This window comes from Cherax quadricarinatus, unplaced genomic scaffold (genome assembly GCF_038502225.1).
Source record: "Cherax quadricarinatus isolate ZL_2023a unplaced genomic scaffold, ASM3850222v1 Contig65, whole genome shotgun sequence".
Lineage (NCBI taxonomy): Eukaryota > Metazoa > Arthropoda > Malacostraca > Decapoda > Parastacidae > Cherax > Cherax quadricarinatus.
The window spans coordinates 7,564-34,101 of NW_027195091.1; the positions used below are offsets into that span (position 1 = coordinate 7,564).

General features: G+C 40.0%; 1 protein-coding gene across 1 annotated transcript in view; it reads right to left on the reverse strand.

Annotated features, from left to right (window-relative positions):
- Positions 1 to 774: 774 nt before the first annotated feature.
- LOC128684811 (EF-hand domain-containing family member C2-like) overlaps positions 775 to 26,538 on the reverse strand; it is a 130,662-nt gene continuing 104,898 nt past the window's right edge. The window contains exons 7-14 of the mRNA XM_070079975.1: positions 19,134 to 19,335; positions 16,892 to 17,002; positions 16,320 to 16,455; positions 14,825 to 14,996; positions 13,982 to 14,124; positions 5,466 to 5,641; positions 1,233 to 1,392; positions 775 to 1,016 (exon numbers count right to left, since the gene is read on the reverse strand). Coding sequence (XP_069936076.1) covers positions 790 to 1,016; positions 1,233 to 1,392; positions 5,466 to 5,641; positions 13,982 to 14,124; positions 14,825 to 14,996; positions 16,320 to 16,455; positions 16,892 to 17,002; positions 19,134 to 19,335 — 1,327 coding nt within the window. The 3' untranslated portion in view covers positions 775 to 789. The remainder of the gene's footprint in view (positions 1,017 to 1,232; positions 1,393 to 5,465; positions 5,642 to 13,981; positions 14,125 to 14,824; positions 14,997 to 16,319; positions 16,456 to 16,891; positions 17,003 to 19,133; positions 19,336 to 26,538) is intronic.

Genomic DNA, 26,538 nt, shown 5'->3' on the forward strand with positions numbered 1-26,538 from the left:
TGTAGACAGGGTATGCGAGATGTATTTAAAACCGAGACCTACTACACATCAAAAACATTAATGTGTATAACATACCAGACTTTTCCAAATCAGGTACATTTCCCGATCTCCACACATACACAAGTCAAGCACATGATTTCTTGCTAAGATTAATTTGTGGTGTGTGGTATACGTCGAGTTAGAGAGGTTTTGATGGGTAACGATGCCTGGCGCTGCTAGGCGTATATGGTAACATTACCCCTGGGTTTGTGGCACTATATGTGTTGCCACAGTTTTAGTTCCATCTTACTGAATCACTATCCATGAGTCATTTCGCTACAATTTAGATTCCACTATGTAAACTTAAAAAATCTTAAGAGGGCCTAATCCCAAATCTGCACACAGAAATCACTCCTTCAGAAAGCTAAAGACTCGGCAGGCAGTGCAACATCCCCCAGTGAAAAGCAGGGGCCACACAAGTACGCTAAGAGACAATACCATAAGTGTCAGGGACCCAAGACTGTTCAACTGCCTCCCAGCATAAATAAGGGGAATTACCAATAGACCCCTGGCTGTTTTCAGGTGGGAACTGGACAGGCACCTATAGTCCGTACCCAACTAGCCGGGCTGTGGCTCGTACGTCGGTTTGCATGCAGCCAGCAGTAACAGCCTAGATGATCAGGCCCTGATCCACCACGAGGTCGTTGACCCCTGGAACACCCTCCAGGTATACATCGACTCCAGGCTGAGACGGATTACCTCAAACTCCTTCCGATCTTCACCATTCTTCTTTGTACTGGACTGATGAAGCTACTGTGTGGCGAAACATTTCCTCAATAAAGATACCCAAGTGTTGTACAAATATCTACAATCGGGGTACAGACTCACGTGTTGGTAGTACTGACCATCAAAATTGTGCCGCTTGAAGTGAAGGGCAGCGAGGTGTGAGAGGTGCTGGCGGGTGAGAGGGTTGGCCTGCAGGCGACGGTGACGGCGTGCCAAGGTAGTCACCTGCTGCAAGCTCAACTTCGATCCTTCTGTGACGGAAAAATGGGAGAGCCACCTGTTATTACCACAACCTTCGGCTTTCTGTAATAGAACAGAAGAGCCACCTGTTATTACCACAGCCGCCAGCCTTGTTTGACAGCAGTGGGATAGCCACCTGTTATTGCCACAGTCCCCAACATTCTGGGGACTGTGGCAATACAGTCTGCCACATTCAACAGGCACTGAACAGGGAGGTTTATACTCACTAAGCGCGGTGAGCAGCGCAGACACCACTACGGAGGTGGGAGCAAAGCCTGTCTTCTCGGGGTCACGAGGGGTCATCTGGTGAAGGAGGTCAGTCAGCTGGTGGTGACCCAAACAGCGCCGAGCCTCGTCCAATGCAACATTATAGTTGGCTTGCGGGAACTGTGGGGGAAAAAAAGCAGGTAGGATAACACAGGGAGAAGCATGAGGACAAGGCGCTAGGAGCCCGATCAGTAGGGTTGTGATGGTTCTATGAGGCCACTAGCAGCAACAATCTGGATGACCACTCAGCAAGGAAACCTGGCTTCGGGTCACAGTTGTCACCAGACCTGGTCGTCAAGACTCCAGCAGTAGCTACCTGTGTTCGTTCAACATTCCTCACGCTGGTTCTCCATGGAGGTCCGCATTCCTTAACTTCTGAAAGGGTTCTAAATCCTGGAAACTGGAGCTACCATCATCCCGAAATCAAACCTGATTACCTCCCATTACCCAGCTTAGTCGTGAATATAAAATAATATTGGAAAAAATAGCGGTCATCCTAAGATAACCATACTTAGGCGCCTAGCAGCAGCAACAACATACGGAATATATTGATAAATTAGATACATATGCAACACTTAGGCCAATAAATTTCTGGGCCTACCCGATACAAAGGAGAATGGTGAAGAACAGGAGTAGTTTGAGGTAATCAGTCCCTCAGCCTTGAGTCGATGTAATCAGTCCATCAATCTTGAAAAGAATACAGCATATGTGCAAAGAAATGGTTTAAATACTGTAGACAGATGAGGTGAAGCAGCAGTAGGCGGTATCACACTGGACAAATCCAAATGTGGAAGTAGGTCATGCCTAAAAGTTAGGCAAGTGAAGAATTCCCCGTATTAAGATCCTAAGATGTTGCTATGTCTGACAGGAATATAGATAAATAGTCCAGAGAACCGATATGTTGATAAATTAGACACATGTGCAACACTTGGGTATTTTTATTGAGAAAACGTTTCGCCACACAGTAACTTCATCAGTCCATACAAAGAAGAACTTGTCGGTTCTCTGAACCATTTATCTACATTCCTGTCAGACACAGCAGAGACCAGTACAGCTGTCATGCAGGGAGAGGAGGGGGGCAGAGGGACCCAGCTGGCATGAGCCAACAGGCCCACAACAGTGCTCTAATTCTATCTTCTAAGGTAATCACTGTGTGTGTCCTGTTGGGAAACTAAAATTAATTTGTTCATGACTTCCGAAATAAAACTACAGGAGTTGTGGTTGGGTGGTTGCAATAAGAGCTTTGAGTCGTGACCAGGAGCATATTGCATATAAACTACATTTACCTGTATACTGCAGAAAAATGAATTATGTGTATTGAATTGGTCATCCTTACTACATGCATTCCGGTGCTCTCGTAGACAACTTTCTAAATATAACACTAGTCTGCACACAATATCAGAGCATCTTGAAATAACACTACCAATAAAAAAAAGCATCGTTGATGCCTGCCATAGCCGTCAAGGAGTGGTTATGACACTGACGACCCACTGTTTCCCAACCAACACATCTCTGACTTTGACGTCACCAAACCTAGCGAGGAAAAGGGCTTGGTGAAGGTACTAACTGTTCCTTAGGACAGAGCAGTCCGCTGTTTAAGATCCTGATGTGATAAGAGCCAGAGATATATATTTCGCGTGCTCCCTGGCTTGTTTACACAGTAATGAGGAGTATCATAGCTGCTTGGGAATAGTGTTGTGACTGATGGCTAGTCTCACAGGGGTCGTAACTTGTTAATTTAAGTCAGGTTCAGCTGAGCTTGACGTGAGGAATGGGCAAGGAGCCTTTGCGACGATTATATTATTATCAATATTAATTATATTATACAGGGGATGAAGACAGAGGTATTCAGATTTGATCCAACAGAAGTGTAGCTTCCAATTCCTTAAATCAAGAGCCCTGCAACAATATCAAGGTAACAAAAGTAGGGGCGCCATTGGTACACTAAGAGAAAACACCATAAGTGTCGGGGGCCCAAAACTGTTCAACAGCCTCCCATCAAGCATTAGGGGAATTGCCAATAAACCCCTGGCTGCCTTCAAGAGAGAGCTGGACAGATACCTAAAGTCAGTGCCGGATCAGCCGGGCTGTGGCTCGTACGTTGGACTGCGTGCGGCCAGCAGTAACAGCCTAGCTGATCAGGCCCTGATCCATCGGGAGGCCTGGTCATGGACCGGGCCTCGGGGGCGTTGATCCCCGGAATAACCTCCAGGTAACCCCCCTCCCTTTGAAGGAGCTCAGGGGTATAACTTACTTTCATCTGCTTATCTGCGAGTAAGATGTGGGAGACGTCCTTACCTCATGTTCCGCGAGAGTTACCCATTCAGTATTATTCTCGAAACTTTCGAATGACCATTAAGGCTGCAATTTGCCCATACACTAACATCAAGAATAACTAGATTCCCTAAAATAATGAGAAAACTGTTGATGTATATAGAGATTTATATTTCTCGTTGAATATAACATATATTCTGGTATATATGGATACACTTACATGTATAAACAGATATATACACTTCTTGATGTATATAATACACAGATGCATTTTCCTCAGTGTACATCAAGGAAGAAAGTTAAAAGCGAACACAGATAAGAGTAAGGTTATAAGAGTATCAAACGAGTTAGGGAAAGAAAAATTGGATATCACATAGGAGGGAGTACAAAAGAAGTGAATGTTTTCAGATGTTTGGGAGTTGACTTGTCAGCGGATGGGTTTATTAAGAATGAGATTAACCATAGAATTATTTTATATTATTAACACATCGTGGCCCGAAAAACAAAAACTTTCACCATTTACTCCATAGGTAAAATTGGTCAGTTAGCAAGAACTCGTTTAAAATTAAGTCCTTTCTAAAATTTTCTCTTATATGTTTAAAGATATTTTTTTCATTTATGCTAATGTAAAAATTAACAATTTTGTACCAAAAGAACCTTGGAAAACTTACCTAACATCATAACAAGCGCAATTTAATTTAGCCTAGTCCAACTAAATATAGTTTAGATAACCTTACAATCATTTAATAATAAACACAATCAAATATAATTTAGTTAGCTTCAGAATATTTTTTGCAAAATTAATGCATATACAAATTTTAGCTTGCCGTATTCGGCAAGAAGAGCGCTGCTATTTAAGCCAAAATCCTAAGTTTTACGTATTCGGCACGACATATATCCATAGGGTAGTAGATGAGGGAGCACCAATGAGATGGTACACCAGGAGGTACAAGTTACACAGGAAAGTACACTAGAAAGTACCAGCACATAGGAAAGTACAAGTTACGTGCAGACGTACACTAGGAAGCACCAGTTACATGAGGAAGTACATCAAGCAGTACCAGTAACACGGAGAAGGACACTGTTATGTACTGGTTCCATGGAAAAGTACACCAGGGGTAGCAGTTACATGGGGAAGTACACCAGAGGTACCAGTCACATAGGGAAGTACACTAGACAGTACCCGTTACAGATACTCCATCCATCTAGCTGGATTTGAATTCAAAACATTTGAAGCAGATGCTGAGTAGCGTAAGCCCTAACCCACAGCGCCCACTCCCACAGTGCCCACCCCCACAGTGCCATAAAAATAGTGAGCCAGATATAATCAACCCGGCCGAGAGATGTACATGTTTTAGGGTAGATACACTGAGAGTTTACCTTAATCCCTGTTTTGGGGATTAAAGAGTTATTGACTGGTAGTGAATAAGTGACAAGCAGCCTTACCTTCTGGGTAGCCGATAGGCTTAAAGCCTAATTAACCAACAACCACAACCAGCCCAACGGTAATCTTATCAAAGACACGGATGTTTTCAGGTGGTTACCTGTTAGTGTTCAAGCCCAAAAGTACTTGAAGTGAATGAAAGAGTAAAACATTAACTGGAAGACAACAAAAATATTGGTTAATGGTCTTTAAAGCCTATCTACTACACTATCGTTATTAAGACTGCACGTAATTTTTCCACCAACAGAAAAGACCAATTTAATCCCTAAAATAAACTCTAAGCATATATATGCTTCGAGAAATACTCCTCTGAGTGTATATACCCTGTTGATAAAAATATTCCATTAACCTGAAAAGAAAATACTGCAAGACAATTTTCTTTATGCAAAATTAATTTGAAATTTTACATGTATATGACAAAAATAAGGATGAATGAAAACAGCAAGCAGGAATGTAATACTTGAGAGAACTGTACCTCGTCTGCGTGTTCCTCCATGTAGTTGTGAGTGAACTCATCCGCGTGGGTGAGACGGAAGACATGTGAATTAAGGGTGACGGTGGCGCCAGCGTAGAGGTGCTGACCGTCCAGGTGACCTGCACCACCAGGCTCCACTACCAGACTGCGACCCAGGAACATACCAGCACGCATTCCTCACAGTACAAACACACATTGCAATAATAATAATAATAAATGTAAATATAGATTACAGTGTGTGTGTTGTGCACAACAGGGACACCGGCAACAGCAAAATAAGGAAAATAATAGCTGTATTTAGATAAGGGCAACACTGCAAAACAAGCTTTTATTGGACGTTTCGATCTCTTAAAATATTGATAAAAATCTTAACAGACGGAAACATTATGGGAAAATTTGTCTACTTCAAATTAAAATCTTTGACCCAAACTATAATAGCAACTTTCGTAGTAAATAATTCAGGTCTCGTAAAATGTAAGCCAAGTGCTCGAAAAGTGAGGCTCAAGTTTAACTTAAAATGTAAATGCCATTACTTTGTCAAGACTTTGAAGTTTTATCAATTCAGGAGGGTTTAAATAACACTGTATTGAACAATTACTAATTTTGTCTGGGGTAGGTGTTTCGGGGGTCAACGCCCCCACGGCCCGGTCCATAACCAGGCCGTGGGGTCAGTTCCCGACCAACCGGTCGGGAACTGACCTAAGGTGCCTGTCCAATTTCTCCTTGAAGACAGCCAGGAGTCTTTTGGCAATCCCTCTTATGTATGCCAGGAGGCAGTTGAACAGATTTGGGCCACTGACACTTAATGCGTTGTTTTATAGTACTCTTGATGCACCTGCTTCTTGGGGGAGGGGGTTACACCTCCTGCCGAGTCTTTTGCTTTTGTGGGAAGTGATTTCCGTCTGTATATTCTCCAGGTCTGCAATTTCGCCTGCCCTGAAGGGGGCCGTTAGTGTACAACAATATTACAGCCTAGAGAACAAGCGATTTGAACAGAATCATCATTGGCTTGGCATCCACAGTTCTGAAGGTTCTCATTATCCATCCTATTAAGAACCTTCAAAATTAGGGATGCCAAGCCAATGATAATTCTTTTCAAATCGCTTGTTCTCTCTGAAGAGAATCGTAACTGGCTTAGCATCCCTAGTTCTGAAGCGATCATTGGGAATTTAAATTTTAGAAGAGTAAGAGATTCGATCTTAGCCTTTCACCTGTATCACAAGTGTGTCAATTATTGATCATCTTCCGCAGCCCATAATGTACCACACAGGGTACAAAATGTACCACACAGGGTATCTGTCTCTGAGGTTCATGTGCCAACTCTTGAAAATGCAGCACAAACATGTCCATGTGAAAAGATATTAAAACAGTAAGATGGCAAAACAGCCAAAATATTGACCAAAATATTAGCGGCCCCGTAGCCAGGGGGAGGCACCAGAGGGCACTAGTTCCCCAATTTGTGCTTCTCAAGTTCTGTTATCCATTTCAACTATAATTATCTCCATATTATACAATAACATTACGTTCCTTATTTCAGCTGTGATGAATGCTTTTGTAATACGAACCGATGGTACCAAATGTCAGCTAGTTCAATTAACATTTGAGAAGGAAACGACAACACTTTCAGTAACACCTCGTCAGAATTAAAACAAACTCGGAACTAATGGTCTGATGTGTTGCATTGTTTTCTACTTAACTTTGTAATAGGTTTATTTATTTATTATTAATTTGGACATGATACACAGATGTACAAAGAAATACACTGGTTAAGTGTACATGCCAAAGGCCCCTTGTATGCAGAGCATTATGGGCAGGCTTAAAATTAACTTAAGATTAACTAAGGAATGATATATTCAGTGGTAAAAATGACAGTAAACAAATAACAATTAAGCACAAATGAGTATTTCAAAGACAGGTCATATGGTCATTTGATGAGTGCATTCAAGAGAATGGAGTATTCTATTAGGTAATGTAATTAAAAAAAAAGTTTGATAGGGTCACAGGTTATAATTTATGAGAAACAGTTATGCAGTATTTATTTAGTTGTGGGTGAGTATGTGGTTTTTAAGAAGAGACTTGAATTTATAAACAGTGTTTCTTTTATGGTCACAAGTAATGAATTCCAGATTTTTGGGCCTTTTATGTGCATTGAGTTTTTGCATAGCGTGAGATGGACACGAGGAACATCAAAGAGTGATCTGTGCCTTGTGTTATGGTCATGTGTTCTGTTGAAGTTGGTAAGAAGATGTTTGAGGGGAGGGTTTATATCCGAGTTAAGTGTTCTATGTATGTAAGGTTAAGTTTATCAGGAAACAGGACAAGCAACCACCCCACTCACCACCGCTCAAGGCGACACCACAACAATAACAACAAACATGGCTGCCACCAGCCCATCCTCCCCTCTCTTCCCCGGATTCAACCTACCAAGTAGTCTCTCAGGTATGACCAACGATCCAGATACCCTAAAAACATACATCTCCAACTTAGTTATTGAAAATATGAATCTTCGAGAGACGCTAACAAAACAAGACACCAGGATGACACAACTCGAGAACAAAATCCTCAGTCTTGAACAAAAGTTATCAACACCAGGAATGACTAACTGTGACAAGACCATCCAAGCAGTCATAGATAGCCATACCCAACAAATAATATCTCTTAATACAAAGGTTGAAGAAGCAGTAAAAGAATGGAAGAACAACTTAGATAACCAGTTCAGTGACTACTTTGCTCTCCAAGAAGATAAAACTGAGCAAGATAAACTATCGGACGCAGTAATAGTCAACAGTCCACTTTTTCCCAGTGATATGAACCAAACAAACAGTAAAGAAATTACTCTGCAGATCATAAAGGACCAAACAAGTGTTATTGTACCAGAGTCAGAAATAAAAGAAGCCAGGTTACTAGGATCCCATGGTAGAAAAAGTGTTATGCTTAGATTCCACTCACATGACAGTAAAAAAGACTTAATTATTGCATCTATTAAAGTAAAGAAAGAGGTATACATAAACGAGTGTCTTACCAAAAAACGTCAGAACCTCCTTTATAGAGTCAGAAAACTTAAGCGGGAGAATAATGACACAATACACCAATGCTTCACACGAGATGGGAAAATTCTTGTTAGGAAAACAAATGTAGGTCAACTGTACACAATAACGAACGAGAATGATCTATCACGATTTCTCAGGGATACTAATCTTACAGAGAATAACTAAACAATGTCCAACCTAAAAGCCTACGTAGTGTAGTGAATGTTTTGCTCCATTATTGTTCAAATTTCATTGTACAATCTCTTAGTAATTAAATAATCAACTACCTCATTTTGTGATTTTACTAGTAAGCATAAGTCACCTTATGTAATTTTCTTATTTACTATTGTTTGCTTAAACATTAGCTGAATTGATACTTTCTCTGTCCATATTATTACCTCATATTTTTTAAATACTATCAATTGATATTACTTACTAAAATTAATAATTATCATTTTTACTATAATTTCAATTTACTCTTAACATTTTTGACATTTAATAACCATTACTTGTCTAATTACCTTTACCTGTTTTAATACCACATTTACTATCTTAGAGTACTCTTAATTACCTTGTGCTGCCATATAACCTCTAGTATAACTACCAGTGCAATATTGAATGAAATAAACATTACTTTTTCACTCTTTTGTAATCATTATTACTTACTAAAATTTTATTAAACACCATATTTACTACCAGTCAATTTTACTTTTGTACATTAAACATTATTTTATACTTCCCATAACTTTTTGTTGCCAAATTTTCAAGTTTGTATATTCAACTCCAACCTTTATATTATCCTTTGTACCTGTGTACCTGTCTACCATCTTACTATCATATTATAACCAAGACATTACCCTTGTTATTTTTTTACTATTATTCTTTTGGTACTTTAATTGTGAATTATATTTTGTCAATTTAAATCTAGTTATACTCCTGATCTTGTCAACAACCTATACCAGACTCTAGTGCAATTGCAAGTACCATTTCAATTTGTATTTTTATATTATAAGTTTGTATTATAATTCCTACTCTAAGATTGTTTTCATATCTTAGTGACTATATTGTGTGTGCAATTAGTGTATTTTTCAATTATATTATTGTTCAAGGCCCTTAACTATCTTTTGCTAACTAGTACCAACTACCTCATATATTTTTTTTCTACTTTTTTTATTCTTTTGCTACCTTAACTTGCATATTTTATATTGTCAATTTAAATCTAGTTATACTCTTATTCTTGTAAACAACTTATATAACACCTTAGTGCAATTACAATTGAGAGTCTTGTGCCTTTTTTATATTATTAGATTAAACTCAGTTGTACTATAGTCAATACCAAATTCATTATATTAGACCATATTGCAATTACTAGTGAGAGACTGGTGCTATTTTTAATTTGTATTGTTATATTATTAGATTAAATCTAGTTGTACTATAGCTCATTCTAGCTCAAAACAGACTCCACAAAAGTCATTATATTAGACCTTAGTGCAATTATTTGATTACCACTTTATTGTTCACCACAACTTATATTAGTCCCTTTTATATTATAATTTTATATTATAATTCTAACTAAAGAATTACCTTTAAAGTACTACCTACTATCATATTCCCAAGCTCCATTATTCGATCATCACTTTATTTGTTCACCACAAATTATTTTAGTCCCTTTTATATTGTCTCCTTTATTTTAGCTTTAAAAAACTACCTTAGCTCATTATTTTTACATTTGTTAAATAATTCAGGTGCTATTTTTTTTTTAGCTTTAGAATATTTACTTTATTTTTTACTTAATTCTAACTATAGATTCACTACAAATCTTATGATTACAAGCATTGATCCTGATACCAACCTCTTATTTAATGACTTAAATGATTCAAACAGTTACTGTAATTACTACACAGCAGAACAATCAAAGGCACTTCTCAGAGCTAACAACAACATAACTATCTTTAACTACAATATCAGATCTTTAAGCAAGCATTACGATGACCTCCTAGCATTACTAAATTCCTTGCATGCCAATATGTCCATCATTACACTAACTGAAACCTGGCTAAAGCCTGATACTACAGATGTCTATGCCATTCCTGGTTACACAGCCATACACAACTGTAGGCCAGACCAACAAGGGGGTGGCACTGCTATATACTACTCAGACCAACTAGAATGTATCACTAATACTTGCACAAGGGATGAACATGGGGAATATATAATAGCTAAATTCAAATCCAAATACCTACAAAAACCTCTCACAGTGATAAACATCTACAGAGTTCCACAGTCAAACATTAGCCAATTTAGTCAAAACCTAGGAAGTATGATAACTGATGCACGCATGAACAAAGATCACTTACTACTCTCAGGTGACTTCAATATAAATCTCCTGCAAGACCAGGACCCACACGTTACTGAATTCACAAACACAATGAGTAACTGCATGTTGCTACCAACAGTAACAAAACCTACAAGAGTTACAGAGACTAGTGTTTCCCTACTTGACCACATCTGGACCAACACCATATCCCCTTTAAAATCAGGCATAATTACAGATAATACCACAGACCACTACCCTACTTTCCTCATAACAACTCTTGGTAAAATACCCCAAGACACTACTAAAGTCACCTTCAGACTTCACAATGAGGCAGCCATTAATAACTTCACAACAGCAGTAACAAACATTGATTGGCACACTGAGCTAGAAATCTATACAGATATTGACGAATGTTTTAATAATTTTCTAAAAAAGACCCAATACCTTTATAACAACCACTGCCCTAAAAAAAACTAAACAGATGACAGCTAAGAGACTGAACAGTCCCTGGCTAACACCCAGCATTCTCAAATCCATAAATACAAAACACCGATATGAAAAACAGTACAGAATGGGTCACATAACCAGAGACCAAACAAAACGTTACTCGTCAATCCTAACCAGCCTGATAAGAAGGGCAAAAAAATTGTATTATGAGAACAGATTATCCAACTTACGAGGTGATATAAAAAAGACCTGGAAGATCCTATCAGAAATTCTGGGAACAAAAAAGATATCACGACATAGCGAAATAAAATTAGCAAAATCAGATGAACCCCAACTCCCACCAACAGAAACAGCAAACAGACTCAATGATTTCTTCTCCACTATAGGTCAAAACCTTGCCAATAAAATCCCAAGCTCAGATACCCCACCAAATGACTACCTCACTGGCAACTACCCGAACACACTGTTCCTAGCTCCGACTAACCCATACGAAGTCTCCCTTATTATCAACGCACTGAAAAACAAGGCAGGAGATTTAAATACCTTACCACCCTTTATATACAAAAAAGCGTCACAAGTACTATCACCAATCATTGCAATACTCTTTAACAAATCCATTGAATCCTCCACCTTCCCTACAGTTCTCAAAATAGCAAGGGTCACCCCGATCCATAAAGGAGACCAAACAGAGTTGAATAACTATAGGCCAATATCCAATTTACACCCTCTCTCAAAAATCTTCGAAAAATTAATTCATAAACGAATCTACTCCTACCTCATCTCCCAAAACATTCTCAACCCCTGCCAATTTGGATTCAGGCCTAATAAAAATACTAATGATGCTATTATACACATGCTAGAACATATATACACTGTAATAGAGAAAAAAGAAGTCCCACTGGGGATCTTCATTGACTTACGTAAAGCTTTTGATACAGTTGACCATGACTTGCTCCACATTAAATTGTCACACTATGGTATTAGAGGGCACTCCCTCAACTATCTCAAGTCTTACCTCAGCAACAGAAGCCAATGTGTGTACGCAAATGAGGCAAGCTCTTCCGCACAACCAATTACAGTTGGTGTCCCACAGGGAAGTGTCCTTGGCCCTCTTCTCTTTCTCCTATACATAAATGACCTACCAAATGCTTCGCAATTACTCAAACCCACACTTTTTGCAGATGACACTACATACGTCTTCTCTCACCCGAGCCCAGTCACGCTAGCCAATACTGTAAACACCGAATTACAGAAAATATCTACCTGGATGAGGACTAACAAACTTACACTAAACATTGACAAAACCTACTTCATTCAGTTTGGTAACAGAGCTACAGATGTACCTCTTAACATAACAATAAACGGATCACCTATCACAAAGCTAACAGAGGGAAAATTCCTAGGAATCCACCTCGATAATAGACTCAAATTTCATACACATATACAACAAATTTCTAAGAAAATCTCCAAGACTGTAGGCATGCTATCGAAGATACGGTACTATGTTCCATAGTCAGCCCTCATGGCCCTTTATCACTCTCTTATTTACCCCTATCTCACCTATGGAATTTGTGCATGGGGCTCAACAACAATTAACCATCTCAGACCACTACTTACCCAACAAAAGGCTGCAGTTAGAATGATAACAAATTCTCACTACAGGCAACACACTCCACCAATATTCAAAACACTCAACCTACTCACCATACAAAACATCCATACTTATTATTGCACCTATTACATACATAGAACACTTAACTCTGATATTAACCCTCCCCTCAAACATCTCCTTGCCAACCTCAACAGAACACATGACCATAACACAAGGCACAGATCACTCTTTGATGTTCCTCGTGTCCATCTCACGCTATGCAAAAACTCAATGCACATAAAAGGCCCTAAAATCTGGAATTCATTACCTGTAAATATAAAAGAAACACTACCTGTTTATAAATTCAAGTCTCTTCTCAAAGATCACTTACTCACTCAAAACCAAATAAATACTGAATAACTGAACCTTATAAATTGTATATCCTATATGTTACTCACAATTATATCACACAAATGTTAAACCTAGGACCCAATTTAACTTTATTATTTTTTTAAATACACTACCTAACAGAATACTCCATTCGACTGAATGTACAGCAATGCATGCAACCATATGACCTGTCTTTGTAATACTCATTTGTGCTTTATAGTTATCTGTTTACAATAATGTTTTATCACTGATTTCATCTTAAGTTAATTTTAAGCCAGCCCGTAATGCTATGCATATAAGTGGCTTTGGCATGCTGCTCTTACCTGTATTTTTTGTACCTCTGTTTGTATGCTTAAATTACTAAATAAATAAATAAAGTGTTTCCTGACGTTTGTCTTAAGTCATATGATGACCCGCAGCTAGAGCTTTTGGGCATCTGACCGAGGCCTTCCTTCTCTTGAAAAATTATATATTTTGTATTACTGTATAATGATTTGCTTTATGGTGAGGTATTTTTAATGAATATTTTCTGATAATATGCACATAATAACCGATATTAGTTTTCTTTAATTTCTTAATATCAGAAACACAAATATCATCCCAAATTATTTGTCAAATTTATCTGAAATTTATCATGAGTGAGTTCCTATGTTTGGTGCCTAAATAAACATTTTATGTCACAACCGATATTACATAATCAAATAAATAAAAATATTTAAGGTAAGAGACTGCTGCTACTGACCTGAGTTGATCTTGGGTATTTCGTAGACTGATATTGTCGAATCGTAGACATAAAAATTAATCACGAATTCTCTCTCTCTGTCCTTTTCTTTATCGGTGACGAGGTGCGCCCCAAAACGTAGAATTTTATCTTCGCAGTCGTCCCTGTAAAGTGCGAGTCATAGAAAACCAAGACGAAGCTGAGCTTTTTTAGTCAGAGAAAACGAAAATGTTTTTTTAATTGAGAAGCACTGTAAACCAGTAAGATAAGATAAGATAAGATAAGATAAGATTTCGTTCGGATTTTTAACCCCGGAGGGTTAGCCACCCAGGATAACCCAAGAAAGTCAGTGCGTCATCGAGGACTGTAACTTATTTCCATTGGGGTCCTTAATCTTGTCCCCCAGGATGCGACCCACACCAGTCGACTAACACCCAGGTACCTATTTGCTGCTAGGTGAACAGGACAATAGGTGTAAGGAAACGTGTCGAAATGTTTCCACCCGCCGGGAATCGAACCCGGGCCCTCCGTGTGTGAAGCGGGAGCTTTAGCCACCAGGCCACCGGGCCACCACCAGGCCACCGGGCGGGTAGCTCTAATTTCTTGGAGCAAGAGACCTTCAGCAGCGTCAAGACAAGCATAAGAGATAGGATTTCGTTCGGATTTTTAACCCCAGAGGGTTAGCCACCCAGGATAACCCAAGAAAGGCAGTGGGCCATCGAGGGACTGACTGTTTGAAGGAGGGTTTTGGATATTGGCTGTTTGGAGTTACATCTAAACTGTCGTATTTGAGCGCCTCTGCAAAGACACTGATTATGTACGTATGTTTACCCTAGATAAAGCTTACCCACCGCAGAGACCTACCTGAGGGAGCGGGCGTGCATACCACCCACTAGGGTAGTGACAGTGGTGGGTAGCGGGTGTAATGGGTCTCTAGGTGGTTCCTCCAGCCAGCGTGGGTCCAGGGGCACAGAGCGAGGTACTCTAGGGATCGCCAGCTTCCTCTGCAGGTACTGGTATTCCGTAGGCTGCTGCTCTGCTCACATATCAGTGTCACATTATTATTAGTTACACATTCATGAAGCACTAAACCCATACGAGTTATACAGCACCTAGTAATGGGGGTACTTACGAGGAGAGTTCATTTTAATCATAATCAAGGGGTAATGCTGAACCGGTAAGGGTAATTCAGCACCTGAGAAATGGGAGGTAATCAAGTTCTACTTAAGGGGAGGTCATCTCAGATTCCTGGATGAAGAGTCCTTCACTAGCATTCAGGCTCTCCTATTTGAAACCATAAACCTTTCAGAAAGACATGGAAACTTTTTAATTTTATTTATAAGTACATCAGACCGGAGGTCTGGTCACAGACCTGGCCGCGGGGGCGTTGATCTCCGAAACCCTCTTCAGGTACACTCCAGGTATGATGAGCTACATTTAACATGACCAAGTAACAACATAAATGGCATGACACTAAACTGAACAAAGTACTCCAAAATATATTGCAAATTCTCATCATAGCAGTTACTGCTATAAGATTAATGTTTGTTAATATAATGAAGAGTAAGCTGGCATCAACTACTTCAAGAGCTACACTGTTGTGCTGAGTGATAACAGTCCTACACACAACCCAAATATTGGCAACTGAGAGCGTCAAGTGAGGAACACGAAAGGATAATGTGTAACATAATGTAGTCAGTCACTGAAAATTTTTCAATAAGCTTTGTAATATCAGGACAAGGTTCATCGGCCTACTGGCTCATACGTCGGTTTTCGTGCGGCCAGTAGTAATAGCCTGGTCGATCAATCCCTGATCCACCGCGAGGTCTGGTCACAGACTGGGCCGCGGGGGCGCTGACCCCCGAAACTCCCTCCAGGTAACCCATTTTTTGGTCACCTATAACACTAAAGAATTAAGGAAAGGCACATTTGCAGGTTTTAATTCTATATAATGAAATACGGAAAAAAAAGACTTATCAACCTCTAGTATTATAATAATGTAAATATTTCGGTCTAGCTAGAGACACAATATATACACCTGGAGTCTCTCTTGACGTATGTACAATGACAGATACTTTAATCCCAATTTTAGGTATTGATATATTTTTGGTAGTGAAAATGTTACATGCAACTTTAATTGCCTTATTGCAGTCCATAGACCTGCAACCCCATTAACCTAACAAACCATATGCATGCAGGTAAGTCATACATATATAAAAAAGAGAAATGCAGCAGGCTTATTGGAACAGGTAACCTCCATAGGCCTCAATTTACTTTTTCAATGAATTTCCAAACTAAATAAAAAACATACATACGTAGAAGAGCGGAGAGGGAAAGAGCTAGATAAATGAAGACTTACCAATATCAAAGACTTTCTTGTAGTAATTAGTAGTAAAGGCGTCACACTCACAGAGCCTGAGCAGTCTTCCTCCGACCCGCACAGTGTTTCCCAGTAATAAGTCGCTGGGACCCAGGAACTCTGGGCTCGCAGCTGCCTATAAAATATATGTACATCGAGAGATGCTTGTCTCTGTGTATATATGCTGTGAATTTATTTTAATCTATATTTAAGAGATTATTCTTGACTAGTGAACAGGTGATATGCGGTCTGAATTACTTTGAGTAATCGGTGGGCTTTAATCCACATCAACTATTAAATATTCTACCTGTATTTCTCCAAATGTTATTCAACTTTTAATTCACAATTGATCGCTCTTTAAATAAAGTTGATTAAACTGCACTTACAAAAGTTGAAAAATTACAATTAGGAAACAATACAATGAACAGGTACAGGAAGCAGGAAATACGAGCGTTTATAGTAGGCAATAGGGTTAAAAAGTATGAGTTACCAGGCAACAGGTACAGGCAACAGATAACACGTACAGACAACAGTATGTACGACTTGTCAGGCAACAGAAAAGTTTGATATACCTGTGGTCTTCTGTCTTTGAGATGGGCTCGACTGCCCCTTAGTCCCACCAAGTTGAGAGTGGGTCGACCCACTGCACCCACCGCCGCCGCTCCGCTCAACTCACACAGTTCCTGGAACAAGACTTCTGATTATCAGCCTCGGCGAGTTAATAACCCAACCGACCAAAGAACGTGTGGCTTATTTCTGTTGGGTTCCTTGAGTTCTTCCTTATAATGTAACCCAGCAAGGGTGGAAATACTGGGCGTGTTTCCTTACACCGGTTGTTCTTGTTTACTCATGAGTTGTTAGTCGACTGGTGTGGGTCGCATCCTGGGACAAAACTGGCCTAATTTGCCCGAAATGCTCTGCATAACAAGCGGCTTTCTATATAGTAGTATGCCATTGACGTCAGCTAGTCCTGGTCATGGACCGGGCCGCGGGGGCGTTGATCCCCGGAATAACCTCCAGGTAACCTTGTACACGTACTTGTATAAGATATTATATATTATTATTATTATTATTATTATTATTATTATAAACCTGTAACAGTCGACTAGCTTCTAGGTACATACTTATCGCTAGGTGAAATCAACACAAGAGATGAGGGAGCTAGCAGAAGAATGAGATTTTTTTTTCTGAGGTGGGAAGTAGAAAAACAATCTGATATGCACACACCATCTAAGGAAAAGACAGAACCAAGCTATCCCAGTCACATAAGAAAAATGAAAAGGAATTAATTTGACAATAATCACTGAGAAAAGTGGCACACAAAAAACAGCAAGAAAATGTGCACCGTTCGCAACAAAAGATTCAACAAATTTGTTTACACGTGAATAGTCAGTAACAGACAGAGAAGGGCGTTCAACAAGAATTCTGGTAGAGAGATGCAAATGCTGTTTTATGGTTTATCTGTTTTTGACTTATTAAAGCTCTGTGTGCGCGAAACGTCGCCAATAAAGGCTTCCATATAACTACATTTGTGTGTCTTCACCATCGTGTCGGTACATCATTACTTATTCAAGGTGGACCCACAGAACATTAAAATGACTCATAAGAAAAGAGAGAGCTGATACAGTCTGCCACATCAGAGGCATCAAGAATCGACAAATTTCACGACAAAAAAAGCAGAGTCGTATAAGCCACTGTACATCTTAATAAATACTTATGATAACTGAAGTGTAAAATATGATACAATACATATTCCAAAAATGAAGAAAGGCCGGAAGATTTTAACAAGTAAATGTTAAGAATCTTGAGTGTCCATACTATTAGTATTATAATCAAAAGAAGCGCTAAACCTACAAGGGTCATACAGCGCTTGAGTGTCCATAGACTAAAAGCTTATGGGCACACACCCTAGTATGTCCATAGCATTTAAGTCCAATTAGCCATCAACTACTCAGTATGAAATCAATGGTAAAATATATGTATATGGTGCAAAATTATCCTTCACAATTAACTCACAATTCAGAGGAAGATTTAGAAATTGAAACAGTGGATCCCGGACCATCAAGTTCCTGCGGATGGAAAGGTTATCTAAAGTTTTCTGGAATTTAGATAAATGGTTCAGAGAACCGACAAGTTGATAAATTAGACACATGTGCAACACTTGGGTATCTTTAATGAGGAAACGTTTCGCCACACACTGGCTTCATCAGTCCATACAAAGGAGAATGGTGAAGAACAGTAGTAGTTTGAGGTAATCAGTCCCTCAGCCTTGAGTCGATGTGATCAGTCCATCAATCTTGAAAAGAATACAGCACATGTGCGAAGAAGCGACTTATGTACTATAGGCAGGAGAGGTGCAGCAGTCGTAGGTGGTACCACATTTGTCAAATGTGGAAGTAGGTCGTACCCAAGGGTTAGGCAAGTGAAGAATTCCCTGTATTAAGATCCCAAGAAGTTGCTGTGCAGGCAGGAATGTAGATAAATGGTTCAGAGACGCAACAAGTTGATAAATTAAGACACATGTTCAACACTTGCGTATCTTTAATGGAATTGTTCGTTAGTTGTGAAATATTTCAGTCACGGAATTGTGACTTTAAAATTATATCTGGTAAGTGATAAACTTAATGCAGGAAAGCTAAAGAAAATGGGAAAATTAAGCAACACATGAAAGGAAAAGTGTCATTACATATCTGGTACACAACGTTTTCCTCAGGAACAGCCATCACGTTTCGATCAAGTTCTTGCTCTTCTGTCTTCGCGCTAACCATAAATGAAAATAGATACAAAAGAAAAAAAGTTAATGTTGAGACTGACCTTGGGTATGGGCGCTCGCTTGAGGATTTTAGTGGGGAGGCTGGGTGGTGTGGGCGTGAGGGCGTCCTGGTGGGGGGTGAGGTGATGGACACGCACCTCGCCTGTGTTGTCTTCAAGATAGTAGCGTAGTTCCACCCGTTCCGTCACGGGCGTGGTAACACCACTGGACACGGGTCCCTCGCCCGCCCACTCCCCGTAGAACCTAAGAATAGAAATGGTTTGCACTTCAGGTAGGGTTCATGACCTTGGTTTATAAATGTTCTCCCCCCCCCCATAAAAAATGTAGATTCATTTAATTTAGGTGAGGTTTCAGGAAACAGGACAAGTGCTTCCTGACACGAGTCCTAGTCATGTGATAACCAGCAGCTGGAGCTTTTGGTCATCTGACAGAGGCCTTCCACTGGCTTACCCCGTTAACATTTATGGTTGAGATGATGTAATTCATTTCTACAACAACTCCGAAAAAAAAAGACAAAGCGAAATTAAAATACTGTGTAAAACTATGCTAATAACTAAATTTAAGTTAATCCAATACAGACTTGGTAGAATAAAGCTAAAACGTGTTAATTTTAACAAAGATGGTTTAGGTTAAGTTATAGTACAGAAGTTATAAATTATACACTCACTAAAATGAATCTCAGTGCATGACTTTTTCTCGCAAACATTTATTTTAAATTTGGGCAGTTTAGCTTAACTGTTTAACTGCCTAAAAACGAACTCATCACTATCATTAACTTAATCCTTAATATTGCTCTGGTGAACAGTTCAGTACTCCCGTAACTTTTTTATTATCGAACGCACAAGGGTCATGTAACTTTCTTAGGTAATACAATGTTGGACACTAGCCTCTGTACCCACTATGTTTCCTTGTAATCGTTTGAATGCCGCCCACAGGATGGTTATGAAATGATTGCTGCCCATGCAGTGGGTACGAGATAACTACCGCCCACACGAGCAACATTCCGGTGTCTTTACTCTGGAAACGTTTCACCAGCCAGTGACTTCTTCAATCCAAAACAGGGAAGAACAGTAGATGAGGAGTTTGAGGCAATCTGTCCCTCAGCCTGGAGTCTATGTATTCAGTCCATCAATCTTGATAAAAGTGCAGCATACGCGAGGAGAAGGGGCTTATATACTGCAGACAGGTGAGGCGAGGGCGGCGTCACCAGTCGAAAAAAATTCACTGGTAGAAGTAGGTCATGATTATAGGTTTAGGTAAACTTCGAAGATATCTCTGCATAAAGACCCCAACATGTTGCTGGGTCTGACATTTTGAATAAATGGTTTTGGAAATTCGGCAAATTGATAAATGAGACACTTGTGCAACAGTTGGGTGTCTATTCTGGATACGTTTCGCTAGCCAGTGGCTTCTTCAGTTCAGTACAGGGAAGAAGACTGATGGACTAAACACATCACTCCAGGCTGAGGGACTGATTACCTCAAACTCCTACTCATCTTCCACCGTTCTTCCCTGCCGTGGACTGACGAAACATTTCCAGAATAAAGATACCCAAACGTTTCACTAGTGTGTCATTTATCAACTTGTTGGTTTCCAAAACCATTTATACAAACGATGAATACGGTATCGACACACCGCCAAACCTGTACCTTCCTATTAGAGGACAGTGGATCGAGCCTCCAGAACACATTATACTGAATTACCCAAACGGCTTAACATTTCATATTTGATAATATTCAATAAGCACCATAGGCCTAAGGAATACGAAATTCCCATGGGTCTAAGAAAACTGGACTGAAGAAGCCACTGGCTGGCGAAACGTTTCCTCAATAAAAATTCCTAAATATTACACAAGTGTCTCATTCTTCAACTTGTCAGTTTTCTAAATCATTTACATCACTTACGAAAATACTGAGCAGTTAGTAAAAATTAATCAAAATACGAAAAACCACTGTTAGGTAACCTAAGAATTTTTTGGATTGATTTACTAAAAAAAAAAAAATTATAGAACGCACAGCTTATAAATTTAAACGCTAAACCCAGCAGTCAGTCTGCTGAGCGCTAGACTGGCGGCACTTCCTATTTGTACTCACCAAGATGTCCAGAGCCCATAGCAGCGTCCTGACACTTTATATAAAAAAAACATTAGTACACTGAAGGCCAGTACAAGCTTTATGGTGCTAGTAGAGAGCGGTGTTACTGGTAGTCATGGTGCTGGTAGTGATAGTGATGGTGCTGGTAGTGATAGTGGTGGTGCTGGTAGTGATAGTGGTGGTAGTGGCAGTGATGGTGCTCGTAGTGATGGTGCTGGTAGTGATAGTGGTGGTAGTGACAGTGATGGTGCTCGTAGTGATGGTGCTGGTAGTGACAGTGATGGTGCTGGTAGTGATAGTGATGATGCTGGTAGTGATGGTGGTGGTAGTGATAGTGATGGTGCTGGTAGTGATAGTGATGGTGCTGGTAGTGATAGTGATGGTGCTGGTAGTGATAGTGATGGTGCTGGTAGTGATAGTGATGGTGCTGGTAGTGATAGTGATGGTGCTGGTAGTGATAGTGATGGTATTGGTAGTGATGGTGCTGGTAGTGATGGTGCTGGTGTTGGTAGTAATAGTGATGGTAGTGATAGTGATGGGGCTGGTAGTGATAGTGATGGTGCTGGTGGTGATAGTGATGGTGCTGGTGGTGATAGTTATTAGTAAGTTTATTCAGGTATACACAAATACAGTTACATAGAATTATCCTACATAGCAGCATATGTGTAGAGATTAGATTTTTTTTTTAGATTTTGCCACCGAAGTGGCTAGTTTATTGTGCACCCCATATCCATCCTGTGGACGGTAGCGCGAGAGCATATGGATACACAAAAGGCCTAGGAACTAGGCCCCAAAGGGTTAACAGGAATACATAAGGATTTATATCTACATATCTATAGTTCACTTATCTGTTACAAGCAAATTTAGGAAATTTGCTTAGTATATCTGGTATCTTATTTTCATCAATAAGATATCTTGACATGTCACATAGGTTATTATACTGTCTGTCTCTGTATTCCTCAATAAGTGGACAATTAAGCACATAGTGTTCAAGAGAGTGACCATATGCCGTGTAGAGAACCTAGGATAACCCAAAAAAAGTCAGACAGAGTGACTTATTTCCATTGGGGTCCTTTGTGAAACAAAATTATTTGGTGATGCTGCAGCGGAGCGGGGTTCAGTTATAGACGTCTTCAGAGGCTTCTTGCTTTATTTGCAAAGTCGTGGTGGGTACACAGGCTTGTGTGTTGTGCCCATGGCCCAGGAGGGCCATGCCCACGAGAGAGAGAGGGAGTAGACTTGCTGACTGCTTCTATGCCGCTGAGAGAGTGAGCGACTGGGACCAGCGTCCCACTGACCTGGGTAGGCCTAGAGGGCAGCACCTGAGTGCCGCGAAATATGAACTAAGCTGGGAGACAGCATAGGCTGTCTGTGCAGACAATACAGGCTGTCTACATTCACTCGGCCACCAACCACATGGTCGTCCCGACCAAGTCTGGCGGTAAAAAATAACTCGGTCTCTCTCTCGTAGGAACAGGGCACAAAACACAAAATAAAAAACATGTATATACATATGGACACGGAAAAAAAACTTCCTACAGGGAGGGAAGAAAAAAACATGAGAAACAGCGTGGGACGCCGTGGCATGGGGTCACTGGGACACCACTTACAATTCTCGAAGAAATTCGGCAAATTTCGGCTAGATCCTGCTTGTACCTGTGTCTGGATGCTGAAACGTGCAGACACGACAACAGGATAACTCAATGAGAGACGGATGCTTGTTGTGTAGGGTGATGAAGTGAACAACTTCATTCCTTCCTCTCTCCGGGCAAACAACAGCTGCGACCACCGCTTCCCACCATTTATAATCAGTTTGTTTGGTGGCTCCTGCAGAGCGGGGTTCAATTATAGACGTCTTCGGAGGCTTCTTATTTTATTTGCAAAGTCGTGGTGGGTACACAGCACAGGCTTGTGTTGTGCCCATGGCCCGGGAGGGCCATGCCCACGAGGGAGATAGAGAGTAGACTTGTTGAATGGTATGCAAAAGGTATAAGCAAATTCTAGGATTAAATAGCTACACCCAACTAATTAATAAACCAACCCGGATCACACAGTTTTCAGCCACCCTAATTGACCACATACTTTGCAACCGCGCTGAGAACATTAGTCAGTCAGGCGTCATTACCACAGGTCTTAGTGATCATTTCATCATTTACTGCACCAGGAAAATCACTAGGGATAGGATAGGCCTACACAGGACAATAAAAATGAGGTCAACTAGAAACTACAGTAAAGAAACACTGGTAAATAGGCTACACAATTGTGACTGGACAGAGATAACAAGTTGCACGGACGTAAACGATGCCTGGGAAAAATTCAAAACAATGTTCACTACCATTCTTAATAATATTGCACCAGTTAAAGAGGTTAGGATTAAACGAAGAACTGAACCCTGGATGACTACTGAGATATTAGATAATATGAAATTCAGAGACCAGCTGCTAAAAAGATTTAAAGCAAACAGACAGGATATTGCAGCACTAAATGAATTCCAAAGGGTGAGGAACAGAGTACAGAGGCTTATAAAAGGAGCAAAGGCAAAGCACTATTGCTCAAAAATTGAAGAATATAAGCATAACCCCAGAAAGCTCTGGCAACAACTAAAACAGTTGGGATATAGCCATAAGCCAGTAGATAGGTCTAACATAGTACTCACTATCGATAATGAGGTATGCCACGAAACATCTAAGGTGGCAAACTGCTTTAATTCCTACTACACATCTGTTGCATCAACACTAGTAAGTAAACTACCAGCTGCATCAAATACCTTTAACACAGACTCTGATAAGTTTCAAACATACTATACCAATAAAGGGGTAACCCCAAACAGTTGTCAACTAGTAAGTGTATCTCATGACTTCATTCAAAAAGAACTAAGCAGGTTAAACCCAACTAAGAGCACAGGCCCTGATAACATCCCATCTAAGTTCCTAAAAGATGGTGCTTTTGAACTGTCAATCCCTATTGCTCACATAATAAATCTATCAATCACCACTAATACCGTACCGGAGGGGTTCAAGGAGGCCAGAGTTACTCCTATCTTCAAGAAAAATAATAGGTCTGATGTAAGCAACTATAGACCTGTTAGTATACTCAGTATAATATCTAAAATTCTGGAGAGGGCGGTGTATTCTCAAGTAGTTAAGTACCTTAATGACAACAGCATTCTCCATAGCTATCAATCGGGCTTTAGAAGATCCTACTCAACCGATACCTCCCTTATTAATCTGATGGATTACCTGAGAACTGAAATGTCAAAATGGAACCTCATAGGTATGGTAACCTTAGACCTGCAAAAGGCCTTCGATACTGTCAACCACAATATATTATGTAATAAACTTCAATCTATCGGTATAGGTTCTGTAGACTGGTTTAAGTCCTACCTTAGCAACAGGAGACAAATAGTCAAAATCAACAAAACGGAATCAGAACCCCTGCCGATAACATGTGGAGTTCCCCAAGGTAGTATTCTGGGTCCCTTACTATTCTTATGTTATGTCAATGATATGCCTATCAGTGTCAAGTGCAAACTCCTACTGTATGCAGATGACAGTGCTCTGTTAGTGACAGGTAAAGACCCACAAGATATTGCTAATGTTTTAACACTGGAACTGGAGTCCTGCAGCAAATGGTTAGTAGACAACAAACTATCATTACACCTAGGGAAAACTGAAGCCATTCTCTTTGGAACGAAACATAAACTGAGAAGGGTAAATAATTTTAATGTTCAGTGTAATGGGGAGTCCATCACTTTGGTTTCATCAGTTAAATATCTGGGAATCCCCTTTGACCCATGCATGTCAGGAGAATTGATAGGGAACAGTGTAGTAAAGAAAGCGAATGCCAGGCTGAAGTTCCTGTATAGACAAGCACAGTGTCTACCTACTGAGGCTCGCAGGACCCTATGTCTAGCCCTTATACAATGCCATATGGATTACGCTTGCTCTTCTTGGTACTCTGCCTTGACAAAAAAACTGAAAGATAGACTGCAAATCACCCAGAACAAAATCGTAAGATTCATCCTGGGGCTGGGACCAAGAGAACATGTAGGCCAGGATGAATTACAGCAGTTGGATATGCTGAATGTTGAAGACAGAGTAAAACAACTGAAGCTAAATCATGTTTATAAAATTGCTCACGAACAGTGTCCAGAATATCTTGCTGTCAATTTTGTCAAGGTTGGGAACCAAAGCAATCATAGTACTAGGGGGAGAGAGCACAACTTTGTAGTACCCACAGTCAGTGGCCAGGCTTCAAACACCTTTTATTGTACAGCAATAAAGGAATGGAACAGACTACCCACAAATGTCAAGGCCAGTCATAGCTTGAACCAGTTCAAGAAGACTGCCAAAAAGTGTCTGATGAATGAAGCAACAGAAAGGGAGGGGAATGATTTTCTATTTTTTAGCTAAAATACGTGTAAATTTTACCTTATCCCTAGTAATGACCCTCGTATTGTAGATAGTCGTAATGACCCTCGGGTAGTAGATAGTCTTAATGACCCTCGTATTGTAGATAGTCTTAATGACCCTCGTGTAGTAGATAGTCTTTTTAGTATGATAATAAGATGTTATCTTCATTATAGAATAATAAGAAAATATTATAACCTTTATATTATAATAATAAGGTAAAAGGACCCCAATGGAAATAAGTCACCCTGTCTGACTTTTTTGGGTTATCCAAGGTTCTCTACACATATGCTGCTATGTATGATAATTCTATGTAACTGTATTGTGTATACCTGAATAAATTTACTTACTTACTCACTTACTTATTCTAGGCCGCTGAGAGTGAGCGAGTGGGACCAGCGTCCCACTGACCTGGGTAGGCCTAGAGGGCAGCACCTGAGTGCCACGAAATATGAACTAAGCTGGAAGACAGCATAGGCTGTATGTGCAGACAGTACAGGCTGTCTATATAGTGATGGTGCTGGTAGTGATAGTAATGGTGTTGGTAGTGATAGTAATGGTGTTGGTAGTGATAGTAATGGTGTTGGTAGTGATAGTAATGGTGTTGGTAGTGATAGTAATGGTGTTGGTAGTGATAGTAATGGTGTTGGTAGTGATAGTAATGGTGTTGGTAGTGATAGTAATGGTGTTGGTAGTGATAGTCATGGGGCTGGTAGTGATAGTGATGGGGCTGGTAGTGATAGTGATGGTAGTGATAGTGATGGTAGTGATAGTGATGGGGCTGGAAGTGATAGTGATGGGGCTGGTAGTGATAGTGATGGGGCTGGTAGTGATAGTCATGGTGCTGGTAGTGATAGTCATGGTGCTGGTAATGACAGTGATGGTGCTGGTAGTGATAGTGATGGTGTTGGCAGTGATAGTGATGGTGCTGGTAGTGATAGTCA